At 44.3% G+C, this 14,190-nt stretch overlaps 1 protein-coding gene across 1 annotated transcript in view; it reads right to left on the bottom strand.

Annotated features, from left to right (window-relative positions):
• Nucleotides 1-2,076: 2,076 nt before the first annotated feature.
• The window catches only part of LOC137642700 (ribosome biogenesis protein bop1), a 97,930-nt gene continuing 85,816 nt past the window's right edge, over nt 2,077-14,190 (bottom strand). Inside the window, exons 10-11 of the mRNA XM_068375491.1 lie at nt 10,597-10,743; nt 2,077-2,284 (exon numbers count right to left, since the gene is read on the bottom strand). Of these exons, the coding sequence (XP_068231592.1) occupies nt 2,131-2,284; nt 10,597-10,743 (301 nt within the window). The 3' untranslated portion in view covers nt 2,077-2,130. The remainder of the gene's footprint in view (nt 2,285-10,596; nt 10,744-14,190) is intronic.

A 14,190-nucleotide genomic window follows, 5' to 3' on the forward strand; every position in this document is an offset into this window, starting at 1 on the left:
CTATTACTCTCTTTTATATGTATATATACAACCACTTTCTTCTATCCGTTCTTTCCAGTCCACGAAAGGAAAGTTAAAATCTCTGGATAGGAGTATATTCCAGTCTTTATGGTTTCTAACTATATCATCTATTTTTTTCTATTATGTCAAACTCCTTAGTATTTGGGGGTCTGTAAACTACAATATTCACTAGTTCTTCAAATTCTACCGCAATCAATTCACATTCCATGTTGCTGTATTTTTCAGCTTTTTCCTTGATTTATGTCTCTTCCATATATTGTGGTTCCCCCTTGATTCCTATTTGTTCTGTCTGATCTATATGTTGGAAACCCTTTATCTGGTCATCACTGCCAGTCTCTTGGGAATACCATGTTCACTTATATTTAACATATCTATTTTTTCAATTTGGGTTAGTTCTTCTAAGAACTCCATTTTCCTTTTTGAGTTACTCGTGATTAAACCCTGTGCATTCATCACTATGATGGTTTGTGTTTCATCCCCATTATCTAATATTGATTCTCCCATGCTTCCTTCCTGTTCTGATATTATGTTCTTTTCTTAATTTCCAGGAATTCTGCCATTAAAAAATCCAACTTTTCTATTATATTTGCTCTTTCGCCTTCATGTTTATTTTTGTGTATACCTGCAATTATCCCCATATCTGCACCAACCCCTGGCATTATAGATGAATTTTTTGTAGTTGCACTCTAATTGTGCATATTTGAGTTAAAAAGCATCCTATCTTGGGGCCATGTGCATAGCGCGGTATATACTAGGCTTGTTTTTTTGTTTCATTTTTCTTGTCTGTTTGCTTTTGAGTTTTCTGACTTTCATTCAGGGTTGCAGGATGCATATTTCGACAATTTTTGTTGAATTTGCATCCTTTTCCTTCTTTCAGGTTTTTGCATAGTTTTGGATGGAGATCTCTGCATTCGTCTCCATATCCGTCTAAATATGCACAATTACCATATTTCATAATTATGGCATATCTTTGGAGGCTTGTAGTATCATCTTTCGCCATATCTGCAATTCCCTCTTTTCAGTAAATTGCAGACTATATCTTTTCTTTTCTTTTTTCTTTTTCTTGCTCTTCCCTAAAAGTATGTAGGTCCGGGTAGAGTCTCTTGGGTCTATTATTTGTTTCCATCTGATAATTTATTTCTTCATAAGTATGTTGTTGAATGGCATCATATGTTGTATCAATGATTTCCTCTGCATCCTTACACATATCCTGTTAATTTTTCTCTTCTTCTTCTTCTTCTTTTTCCTTCTCTTTATCTTCAACTATTTGCAGATTGAGTCTCGACTCAATTATATTTTCTACCCAGAATAAGCATGTTGAGCAGAATATCTTTGTTGTGTCTTTATTTTCTGTTGTACTTCAGCACAAGTAGGGTGTGTTCTTTATAAGTCTCTTTATCACCTGGATCTTCTTTGGAATTTCTTCTATTATTTTGATGATGTTTTCCAGACTGGCTCCAGTTTGTGAGTAAGTGTGTGTGTGTGTGTGTTTGGCTAAGAGATGAGTCTTGTATTATTAAATGGATTTGTTTTTTTATCATAGGATTGGGGTTTACCATAAATGGGTTTTTATTGAGGTTACAAGATATATTTCATCCTATAAAACTTGTTTGTTTAAGTTATAATTTATCTGATTTTTTTCAGAGAAAGTGGGAGAGATTGATTTGCACATTAGTGTAATAATTGATTTACATATTAGTGTTATAGGAAATTTGTGAGCAAGATCATAGTTTAAATTTGTTTCTTTTCTTTTCAGGATATACATTTAAATCAAGATCAAAGTTTAAATAAACTTTTTCTTTTCAGGTTATACGTGTAAATAAACCGGTTTCTTTTCAGGATATTTCAGTATATGGGGATGTTTTTTTAATGTCTGTCAGACTTCTAAGTGTTAAGGTTGTAACTTAAGTCATAGATGCACTTCAGCACTCCCTTGCAAACTGCACTTTTTAAGGAGTCTGGAATAACAAATTTCCCTTTAAACTAACAAGTAGATTACCTTGTGATATATAAAAAAAAAAATCTACCAAAGGAATACAGTAGGAAGAAAACCAGTTTAACAGTAAACTAAAGTATACTGAAAATAACATTTACAATTCTTGTTAAAATTCAATGCCATAATCTTATTGTTGCATCAGCACCAGCCGTGAAAAGGTATGGTTCATATGGGTGCCATGCCAAGTCAAGTACATACAGAGCATCGAAGAATCTATGACCTTTCAACTCCTTCAATGGTACTAAGAGAGGATCCTTCAACCAATCACTGAAAAAGAAATACGAATTAATTTATCTACAATTTTCCTATTACATTCAATTTTTTTTTTCAGGCAATCAATACAGCCAAATTCATCACACATAAAGCTTATACTGTACTCTAATCTTAAAAACCTATTTGTTCCGTAACTGGAATACAAACGTACGCTGAAATGACAAGACATTAAAATTTGGGGAGGGTTAACTACCCATTCCACAAGTTGGCGGGGGGGGGGGGGGGGGGGGGGGAGCTTTCTCCCGCTCACACACCAGTGATTTAGCCCTATTGCCTTTGGCTCGGATGGTAAACAGTTGTTGCCATTCTTCATCCTCACCAAGTTATATTTTGGACTTCCATTAATGCTTTTTGTTTGTGCTTTCTCTTTGATGGTGTTTGTATTGACTTCTGCCGACCATGCGTACCTGCCCTGCAGTACCTTCATGTCGACTGTGGACACCGACCGCCACACCCTTTGTCCCGCCTACTGAGGTCAACAGTGACAGTGGTACCAAAGTGTAATGAGTGTCGGGAGTGGTCTGCCTCCCAGTGGGAAAGGTTTGGGCGACGATAGAAGTAGTCTAAGCAGGATATTTCTCCTTTGAAGGAAAAAAACCAAGACCATCTCATACGCCTCTTCCGAGAGACCGTCGAGCAGTAAGGTAGGCCCTTTAATTTTTGGCCAACCGCAGTCCTCGAGAGATGATTTTGCTTCCCGTAGCGAAGGAGCCCCACCTCTCCCCCCAGGTGAGGCCTTGTCTATATTTTGTGTTACAGATGTGGGCGTCCTTAGGGCTTCCGAGTCCGCCCTCCAATAATTCCTTGTTACAATTTATCCTCCATGGTGCGAGTATTTAGCCGTCATCGACGTCGGAGGTGGCTCCTCTATCTCTTGTCAACGTTGTAGTGTCAGAAGCGGCTTCTTTGGACTTTGCCAACGCCCATCACTCTCCAGCTGCCGACTACGTTTCCCGTGCCTGTTCATGTTTAAGGGGGAAAGAAAGTCCATTGTCTTTACTGCAAGTGTTTTTCCCCCGGGAAAAGTTCTCTCAGAGAGACTTCTCTTCGGAGGACTGCTGCTAAGATCAGCTTGCTGATCCAACAGCCAATAGAGGGCTTTTCCATTACAGAGCTCACCCTCCGCTTCGCCTTAGAGGTGGCCCTTCACCATCGGTGAAAAGGTGCCTCTTCGGCACTTTGGCCCTGGTCTCTTCGGCGGATCGTTCGTGATCCCCATCGGTGGATGTTCGCCACTCCAAAGGGCACATCCTTGTTCCTGTTCAGCCTTCCAGCCAACATGCTCTCACCATTCCTGTCTCCTGTACATCCTCCACATGTTCTACCTAAGCGTTCGGCTACGCGCCAATTCTCGCCAGCGCCTTGCAGGGCACCAGCAATCTCCAACAGCACGTCAGCACCAGCCTGCACTCCAACGCTTTCTAGAGCATTTTCACTCAAGCATTTCGACATTCGCCTGATCGCCAGCCTTCTCCTGCTCGTCCACATCACCCTCCGATGCCCCAGCGATCTCCCGCGCAGTTCAAAGTGCGGCATTTGCCAGCACGCCAGCTGCTCTTCAGCGCTCCCAAAGACATCAGCGTTCTCATGCGCAGCCTTAGTCTCTGGTTTGCCATCACTCTCCTGTATGTAAGCACTCTCCAAACCTACAGCACTCTCCTGTACTTCGCCCCTCTCCCAAGCGCCAGCGCTTCACTACACATCAGACTCTCTAGCTTATCAGTACCTCAGCACTCTCTAGCTTATCAGTACCTCTTGGAAATGATGTGTCCTTTGGCATTTTTAGATTTCTTTCAGAAGCAGGTCTTCTGAAAAATATTTAACTTTTATGACATTCAATTTTTATGATTTTAATTGAATACTCTTTAATTTTTCATTTTATTTCATTTTTTATTTTTGTATACATGAATTAAAGGTTACCGGCGTCAATGACCTTAGATGTCAGGATGCCTGAAAACTAAATCATTCATTCAGCACTCTCTAGCTTATCAGTACCTCAGCACCCTAGGGCTCGCCGGCACATGCACTGGAAACTGCGCGCCGGCATTCTCCTGCGCAGAGTCATACTGCGCCCCCGCGCTCTTCTGCGCAGTGGCTTACTGCACGCCAGTGCTCAGCAGCGCCATGAACAGGTTCTACAGGCTCGTAGGTTTAAGGAACATTGCATAGACAGGTCACCATCACCTCATTCCCCTTCCTGCAAACTCATTACACCGCGACCACCGGGGAAAGGGGAAGGGGGTCTCCGCAGAAGGGTTCAGGATCCTGAAGCTGTCTTTCCCTAAGGCGAACCCATCAACAGCAGAGACTACTCGCAAGAAACCTTTGGTCCCTTACCCTTCAGGTAATCTGTCTGACTGTGCGTCAGTCAGTCAGCGGCATGGTTCAGTGCTATGGTCAGAGTAGTGGTGCAAGCCTTCAAGCCTGCTCTGTCAGCCAGCTTTTTGGAGTATCCTACAGCTCCAGCAGACCTACTGCAAGTAACCACGGCTTCCTTTCCTCTGAAGAGGAAGAGAGGAGAGGAGTCTCAGAAAGGTCACTTCCAAGAGGGTAAAGCTGACTCCTGTTAGACCACCAAGCCCTGCACCTTCCACTGGACACACTCCTACCTCACCTCTGCCAAGGGAGTCGTGCGAGGAAAGGAGAGTTCTCCTCCGCCCATGGAAGTCAGGAGGGACATGACAATCCGGCCTTCCCCCTTCCTCAGAAGGAACCTAAAGACTCTTCTGAAGCCTAAGCCCATAAGACCAGTCACTCGAAGGATGTCCTCGACCCACACCGAGAAGAGCTCTCGGTGGTGGAAGGAGAGCAGAAAGTCGGAACATACATTCTGGCAAGTTCTGACTCTCATGAGGGTTCTCAATGGGTTTACTGACCCAGAGATACCCCCACAAGAGGAAAAACAGACTGTGTGTTTGGCACCCAGAAGCCCTTAAAGACCAGTGCAGCCTTGCCCTGGTCTCAGGGGCTGAAGAGTGCCAGGACTAAGATCGCCTTAAAGCTCTCTAGGCTCTCCTCCTCCCAACGTTCCGGCTCTACCATTAAGCTTCTCCCACCTCCTCGTCATCAGCAGAGGAGGTATTTCGTCCAGCTCATCCTTTCCATCACTCCTTGGAAGAGCTCACCAAAGGGAGTCTCTCTAGAGAAACTCTCCAACCGACATGTCTCATTCTCAGCAACCAAGATCCTTAATCAGGAGGTCACAAAGTATGCCATGCAGGCTACTTCACATCTTGATGTTTAACTAGAGACCTTGGGGATCCTGGTACGAACAGGGGATTTCTCAAAGGTATGTACCAGGAAAGCAATGGAGACTACTGCACTCAGGCACCCGCACTATCGAGTTTAAAACTTATGGGCGAATTCCATTCCAAAACGGTGGGACGCGGTGTCTAAGAGATTCCACCAGCAAGTCCCAAATGCCGAGATCACCAGGCTCAGGAATTCCTCTCTAGAGGGATCTCATCCATTTGAGCCTATGGACGTGGAACATGCTGCTGCGAGATGGAGGTAGTCCCATCAGAACTCCCTCCTCCATGGGACTTTGACAAGCCTTAAAAAACCACTAGCTCCTCAGCAGTCCCGTCCAGCCAAGACCATGACAAACAAAACAGCAGCGAAGCTAACAGTGTCTAAGAAGTACTTGCCTGCCAAGGACAGGAAAGGGAGTAAATCCTCCAGGGGAGGAAAATATCCTAGAGGGAGCGCTCGAGGCTGCAAACGCTAGGATAGGCACTCCCTGTGCTTGTCCACTAGTAGCGGGATGCCTACAAAGTTGCTCGGACAGGTGGAAGCAGCTCAGGGCCGAACCCTGGACATTCTCCGCGCTTCGGTTAGGTATCTAATCCCGTTCATAGCATCTACCACACCCCTGACAAGGAATTCAGTGTCAATAGACTCTTTTGCAATGGGATCAGCAAAGGGGGCTAGCCCTCCTGGCAGAAGTCCAGACCCTCTTAAAGAAGGTCGCTCTCCAGAAGGTCCTCGACTTAGTCTCCAGCCTTCTTCAGTCTACTTTTTCTTGTGAAAAAGGCGTCTGGAGGCTGGAGACCAGTCATCGACCTCTCGGTTCTTAACAAATTTGTCAAACAAACTCCGTTCAGCATGGAGACAAGCAGACATGGTCTGACCATAAGACTTCATATGCACACTGGACCCAAAGGATGCGTACTTCCAGATCGCAGTCCATCCGCCTTCAAGGCAGTACTCAAGATTCAGCCTAGACAACAAGAAATAAGAGTTCAAGGCACTGTGCTTTGGTTTTTCCACAGCACCTCAAGTTTTTACCTTCTCGACAAGGTTAGAGTACAGAAGAACCTGGTGACTGATCGTGTACGACTTCTAGCGCATCCTTCTCCAACATTTTCTGGACCTCTGCCTTTAAGGTCAGAGCCCTCGGAGATGTTGGAGCGTAAGTGTGGAACAGCTATTGAGTGGCGGATGGAGGGGGGGGGATGAAGCACGAATGGGAGCTTGTACCCTACGCGAAGGGTCAACACTACCCATTCCTCTGCCCCGAGGTGCTACCACATCGCCCAATGGCGCGATAGGCATCCCCCTACCTTCGGCAGCATGCGAAGGGGAAAGGCAATCTCAGCGTTTCCCTTTCCCTCGCTTACCCGTTCTTTCCCCGACGTGAAGGAGCTCCCGAAGAAGGCTGAAAGGTCTGTTTGGGGGCAGACCACTTCTGAACAGGAACAGGTCTCGGCTGCAAAAGAGCAGCAGGAGCACGACCAGCCCTTGCTACTTCCCGCGGGCTTGGCCTGGCTGCGGACGGTTTCGGGGGACTAAGTCCCTTGAAACTCGCAGTCTGCGTCTGGTGGATAATGGAGTCCTTCGAGTCAAGGCACCATTTATCCCGTGTGGCCCAAACTTCCTCTGGTGGAAAGAGAGAAGTTGCAGCTCTATTAGGAGCGTTCCCGAGTGCCACGGCCTCTCCTGAACCAATTCGTCTTGCCAAACGAGCGACTAATGCCTCGCGCTTTTTTTGGATCAGATTGGCATACTGAGTAGCAAGCTGGTCCAAGAGGTGAGCAACAGCTTTCACACCAGACAAAGCCAGGTTCCTGTACTGCTCCATGTCTTCGGGGGTAGCGAGCTTGGTGTCCCGCGCAAACACTGTGGTCAAGCCACGAAGCAGCATGGAGAGCAGTTACAGAGATAGACTCCATAATTGAAATCTCAGAGGCAGAGAAGGACACGCTCTGAGATTTCACTCTCTCGACTGAGGAACCCCCAGCAAGCGCTCCGACCGCGGGGTCAAGAGGGAGAGGACAAGGCACAGAAGACTCTGTGACATAGTACCTCTTCTACCGCTGGAGTGGTTGAGGGAGAAGCTTGTTTGAACCTTGGCTCCTAAGAGAGTTGCCAGGTCCTGCGATCTGGTCACTCGCTCGGTCCAATACTCGAGCAGCCCGTATCGACCAGGGTATTGTGATGGGCCGTGAACTGTCTTCGGGAGCTCCCCTTAGGATCTCCAAGGCTGTACAATTATCTTCAAGACACTACCACAGGAGGAGCCCTGAGGCCATTAATCTCACGCATGAGGTTGATGACCTCTAGGAACTGCGTCTCCACCTTGGGATCTTTCGAGGTGGCTGATCCTTCAGTCCCGCTACATCCGTAAGTGTAGGGGAAGCGACATACTGCACGGGTGATGATATCCCCTTGATCTGGTCCTAAGACTGAACCAGGCGTGTATTCATGAGTTGAGGAAGGCAGGGTTCATCCCCGATGGAATACATCGAGGTTCGCACAGCGACCGAGTGCGTGACTAATCGCTACGAGCCCCAAAACCTCCCAAAGGAGCTCGAGTGTAAGTGGGGTGGCTGGGAACTGCAGTGCTCACACCAGGAGGTGTAGACAGGTTAGTCACGCGAGTGGTGTGCGTGGCTGGTTTGCACGTAAGTTAGCCTGGTCGTGCACGATTGGCCCATATGTCGTGGATCTGTGGCTCCGTGCCGGGCCTGAGTTGCGCGGGCTGAGTGCGCGGCTGTCTGGGCCAGCTCCCTGCTCACGCGACAAACGAGTCGCAGCGTCGGTCCGCTTTGCTGCCGCTGTGGAGGTAGTTATACGTACCGAGGATTCTTCACAAGACCACAGCTGTGATTTCTCGTGTCGAAGCTGGGATTCTCATTTCCCCGCTCAAATACCCCGACAATACCTATGCCCTCGAGCACGGTTGTCGTGCATGGAGGCTTTGCGCGAGATTCGCCGTGAACAATCCCACGAGTCTGGGGAACACGGGAACCGCGTCGCCCTCATCCTCCGGAGGAGAAGAGTGTCTCGGGGTGCCATGTCCCTTCGACTGGCCTTCCTGGCCCTCTTCCCCTTCCTCTTTCTCCTTGGTGGAGAAGAGTCAGAGTCAGAAGATGAAGACGAAGAGGAGGGACTAGAAGAGGAATACCGCCCACGCTTCCTCTTCTTGTGCCCCCTACAAGGTACTGGAACGGTGGTCGAGGCAACAGCAGACGATACTGGACGAGGATGAACAACCTGAGCCATGTCCGTCGGAAAAGCCGTGGTGAACATGAAAAACATATTGTATCAGCATGAATTTTGGCAGATTTTAATTTTAACTGCTTATCAGTAGATTTGACAGATTTTAATTTTAACTGATTTGCGGGGGAAGCTGTAAAGGGTTTGCCAGCAGTCGTTAAAGAAATCTTAGTGTTTAAAACCTTACTCTCCCTTGTTTTAACAGAGCCCTGCAATTATTTTACCCTTGGAAAAAGTTTGCATTTTGCCAGGAACAAATGCTTTATCAGGTACACAGTCAACAACAACGGGCATCAGGGAACATGGGAGTCAATAGTTACAAAATCAGTTACATTCATGCGTTCATCAACAATCGGATCATTCAAATGACGTTGTTCAAGCTCGTCCACCAGAGTTAAACGGCATTTTAAGAAATCCTAGTCAGGCTTACCTGATAATCCGATAGACGCCCATCTTATCAGGTAATGTGTCGTCATCAGTATCGGACAGTCCAACAATGTCGGGTGTCGCTCGAGATCGCCGAAGTAGCGGGAGCACTAAGGTCACCTGCTCCCCCGGCAAAACCCAAGAAATCCCTGACAGGCTGTGAATCCGAGGTTCCCAAAATCATACTCGCACCCTCCTCAGACTTGGAGAGGGCGTGAGCAGACATCGCTGTGGCAGTCTCTTGAGACGACACTTTCCAACGGTTCCCCCTTCCTCTTCTTTGAAAGAGGCGAGCTCTCCGAAGCAGAAGCAGCTTTAGGGGTCCGGCGATATTTGCGTCGATTCTCAAAAGCTTGCCGCTCCAAGGGCAGCCAGGATTCACACACGGCAGGGAGAACCTTGAGAGCAAGGTTTTCCCCTGCATGTTGGGCAGAGCGTGTGCGGGTCTACAGGTGACGATGAAAGCCACCTACTGCAGCGACTGCCACGGCCTACACAACATCGCATCTTACGGGTAACTTTTTCCTCCATAACAATCACACAATCACTAGTACACAAGTACAAGGGAAGGCAAAGGGCTGCAGTGTAGAGAGCGGAGAGTAGCACAACCATACACATTGAGCCGAAGCGAGTGAATGATGAAAGCGGGCTGGGGGGGGACTTCCTATATTAAATAATTACGAGGTTTGTATATCGCGTCGGAACACTTAGATGTTCAAACTTGTTGCAAATGGTTTTGTGTTGAGCAGGTTGACAAAATCTCATTTTTATAGTACATAATGTAAATGACACTGATTTAATATTGTTACTGATCTTAATGTATTCAATTGTCTTTATTTCTCATTAATAACTACTCTGTCTTTATTTCTCATTAATAACTACTCTGTCTTTATTTCTCATTAATAACTACTCTACAGTATTCAATTTCTGCACTGGGCTGCTTTCCATATACAGTAGGAGTACTGGCTTGTAGAAATTTGCTTTTCAAATTAGGGTTGTAACTGGCTATTAATACTAATAATAAAGAAAATTTTATAAATGCCAAGTTTATTGTCCAAACACTTGAGAGTTAGCTACTGATGTTATTTGGTCCAAACACTTGAGAGTTAACTACTGATGTTTGGTCAACATTAAAACCTGACTTAATAGAAAAAATAAATCAATTGTCAGGATAGCCAAGTTTTTAAAAACCTAAGTACACAAACTTTTATGTGATTGAAGAGATAGGCTGGACATGTTTAGAGTTTGTAAGGCTAAACTATGGGTTATTCCAGATACGATTTTTTGAATATTATGTATAATAGGTAGAACTAATGGTAAACTGTACAAGATTGTAACTAGCAAATAGAGTGAGATTAAATAAGCACAAATACATGACTTACTTGTAGACCATTCCATGGGATACCACAACCCTTCCTTCATCAGCAGCAGAGGCAAACAGAGGGTATTTACGGTGAAAAGCAACACTTCTGATAGCAGATTTGTGATAACGAAGAGCATGGGGCCTCCTTGTACATTCCATCTCAAACCTAAAATATCAAAAGAAATCCCAAAATGGTGTTAAAATATATACAATGGTAGGTAAGTACGACTTTTTGAATGTACAAGCCAAACCATTTGCATGGTATAGGTTGAAAATACATAATTATGAATTCAAATCAAATTGCAAAAAGTGTAAGGTGATAATAGTAAATTTATCCTTTTTAAATATCCCTAAATTCTATCTACATATCTACAGTAAATCTTATGTCGAATATAGTCATTTACTTTATGCCAGGATTTAAAATATCACAAATTTTAAAAGTAATTTGTATTTTTTCTAACAACTATATACAAACCAGAGTCCTTTAATAGAAGTATGATTTCAGCTTCGCTGGAATTCGGCAGTTAGAATTTTTATGAGGTTTGTCGGTGGTTACTTTCACCTTCATTAAGGGCTTGAGGTGGGAAATGAAATGAAATTAAAAGACTCGGGTTTGTATAGTTAGGAAAATTACAAAGCGCTTTCAAAATTTTTATTGGTTCCTACACAAGTACATACTCTCGTCCTTTAATAGGAGATTCGTCATTAGGTGGGAGGAAACTCCTAATGGTCCATAGGTGGAACTTTAAAAGGACCTACGGACTCTGGCTACATCCCAGAAAAGCATAGTTTCCTTTGCAGTCAAGACCGCTAGAAACTCATGAGCATGAACAATTTCCCCTGATGAGGAAAAGTCCAAGCCCTTCAGTCAGAATGTCTGGCTCATGGCTGAGCTACAGTTTTTCACTGCTGCGACTGGAATGATATGTTGCTGCTGATGATTCCAAGATATCCAGACATCTCCTTTACTATTCCTAGCAAACAGCCTTCCTCTTAGTGGAGATTCTGGATAGTCTCCATCCATGAAGAGGAGGGAGCCATGGAATCTGCATGCGGGGCTGATAGAGCAGATTGGTGCACAGAAGTTCCCATGGAACTTCTGTCAGGAGCATCAGCAGGTTTGGGTACCATTCTGCTTGTGGCCACTTAGGAGCCACCACGGTCATCCTGAGATTTGGGGTAATCACCCTTCTGTTTACTACCCTCTAAATCAGGCAAAACAGCAGAAAAAACAACACAGGTGCTGGAAAGTATTCTCTACAGCTGCTGCTGTATCCAGAGTTTGAGTACAGTAAACCAAAGGCCTGTTGAACTTGCTAGCAAAAAGATCTATAAACAGGAAGCCCATAAAGTCTGTAGCTTCTATACTATACTACTAGAGGGTGGCACGACTACTAACCAGTTGTCCAGCTTGAGGAGATTCTTGTCTTTTAGCCACCATGTTAGATTCTCCCTCAATTCTTGGGTCACTGGAACAAGGTGTTCGGTGGCTGGTAACCAATGCTTCAGGCACCTTTGGATGGAATGCTCTCGAGTCACCTTTGAGGTACAAGCTTCTCCAGGGATGAAGAGATGAGAGGTGTGCGAGCAACTTTGCCATTGCCACACTGGAATAAGTAGGTTGAGGAAGAAAAGGTGAGCTACTTTCCCCAAGTCTGATGCAATTCTCCGAAGTAACTATCTTCACCTTCTTTAGTTCCACCAGTATACTCAGGTACTCCATTCTTTGCTTGGGCTTGAGGCTGGACCTCTCCTGTTAACATGATTGTCAGATCGTGTTGAAGATGCAAACTTTAAGAGGCAGATAATTTCAGCCAGACATCTGGGTATCTTAACAGACAACAAGCTGAAAGTGTGAAGATTTGGCTAAACACCTAGGGGAATTCAATAGTTGAAGGAGAGAACTTATATACAGTAATATATTTTAAGAACAATATGAATCTGTCATATATAAACTCCAAAGAGAGACTTTCCTCATCCTGTTCAACATAAAAACATTTACTGTAAGTTTGAACTTCTAAAGTTCCACCGATTCAACTACCAGATTGGGAATCTGGTCACAGCTGGAATAATAGTTCTAGAATACAGAACTCCGTAGTATTGAGCCTATGATGGAGAAGGTATGATTATAGGAATTAACTGCACATCTAGTACTACATACAGGATGGAACAGTCTGGAATTATGAAAAGTCTTGTGAAACATGCATAAAGAACTAGTTGAATTATGGTGACAGAAATTATTATCTAGATCAGGAATGACAAATTTGATAGACCAAAAAGTTCTGGTCAATAAACTAAGATGAGATTTAGTAGCTGAAGACCAGACAAGAATAATCGAAACCGGGCAGAGTGAAAGAATTAAAACATTTCTTAAGACTTTCTCAATTAATCCAATTTTTTTGGCAACTTAAGAAGAAACAGACCAAATGAGTTTATTAAAAGTAAATTTGCAATCAAGAATTGCACCTAAAATTTTAAAGCAGCCATAAAGTTAGAAGAAAAATTATCAATATAGAGATCTGGAGGTTGAAGAGATTCAGTCCTCAACCTACTTGCAATCACACACACACACACACACACACACAGAGAGAGAGAGAGAGAGAGAGAGAGAGAGAGAGAGAGAGAGAGAGAGAGAGAGAGAGAGAGAGAGAGAGAGAGAGAGAGAGAGAGAGAGAGAGAGAGAGAGAGAGAGAGAGAGAGAGCCTTACCTTTCCTTATTGCCTTATTTTTTGTTTGGGTTCCCCCAGGTCCCTCAGTGTGAGGCACCTCGTATATCCACCAGAGAGTTGCTAATACATCTTCCGGTGTATTTTGCATCTTCCAGTCTTGGATGGTCTGGGATGCATCTTAGGTATTTATCGAGCTTATTTTTAAACGCATCTACGCTCACTCCTGATATGTTTCTTAGATGAGCTGGCAGCACATTAAATAGTCGCTGCATTATCGATGCTGGTGCGTAGTGGATTAATGTCCTGTGCGCCTTTCTCAGTTTACCTGGAATGCTTTTTGGCACTATTAATCTACCTCGGCTTGCTCTTTCTGATACTTTAAGCTCCATGATGTTTTCAGCAATTCCTTCTATTTGCTTCCATGCTTGTATTATCATGTAGCGTTCTCTTCTCCTTTCTAGACTGTATAGTTTTAAAAATTGCAGTCTTTCCCAGTAATCAAGGTCCTTAACTTCTTCTATTCTAGCAGTATAGGACCTTTGTACACTCTCTATTTGCGCAATATCCTTTTGGTAGTGTGGGTACCATATCACATTGCAGTACTCGAGTGTACTACGCACATAAGTTTTGTAAAGCATAATCATGTGTTCAGCTTTTCTTGTTTTAAAGTGTCTGAATAACATTCCCATTTTTGCTTTACATTTAGCCAACAGTGTTGCTATTTGGTCGTTGCATAACATATTCCTATTTAAAATTACACCAAGGTCTTTAATTGCTTCCTTGTTTGTGATTGTCTCATTATTAGGTCCTTTGTATGCATACACCATTCCTTCTCTGTTTCCATAATTTATTGATTCGAATTTATCGGAGTTAAATACCATCCTATTTATCTCCGCCCATTCATATATTTTGTTTAGATCTCTTTGTAGTGAGTTCCTATCTTC

This window comes from Palaemon carinicauda, chromosome 6 (genome assembly GCF_036898095.1).
Source record: "Palaemon carinicauda isolate YSFRI2023 chromosome 6, ASM3689809v2, whole genome shotgun sequence".
In the NCBI taxonomy this organism is placed as follows: Eukaryota; Metazoa; Arthropoda; class Malacostraca; order Decapoda; family Palaemonidae; genus Palaemon; species Palaemon carinicauda.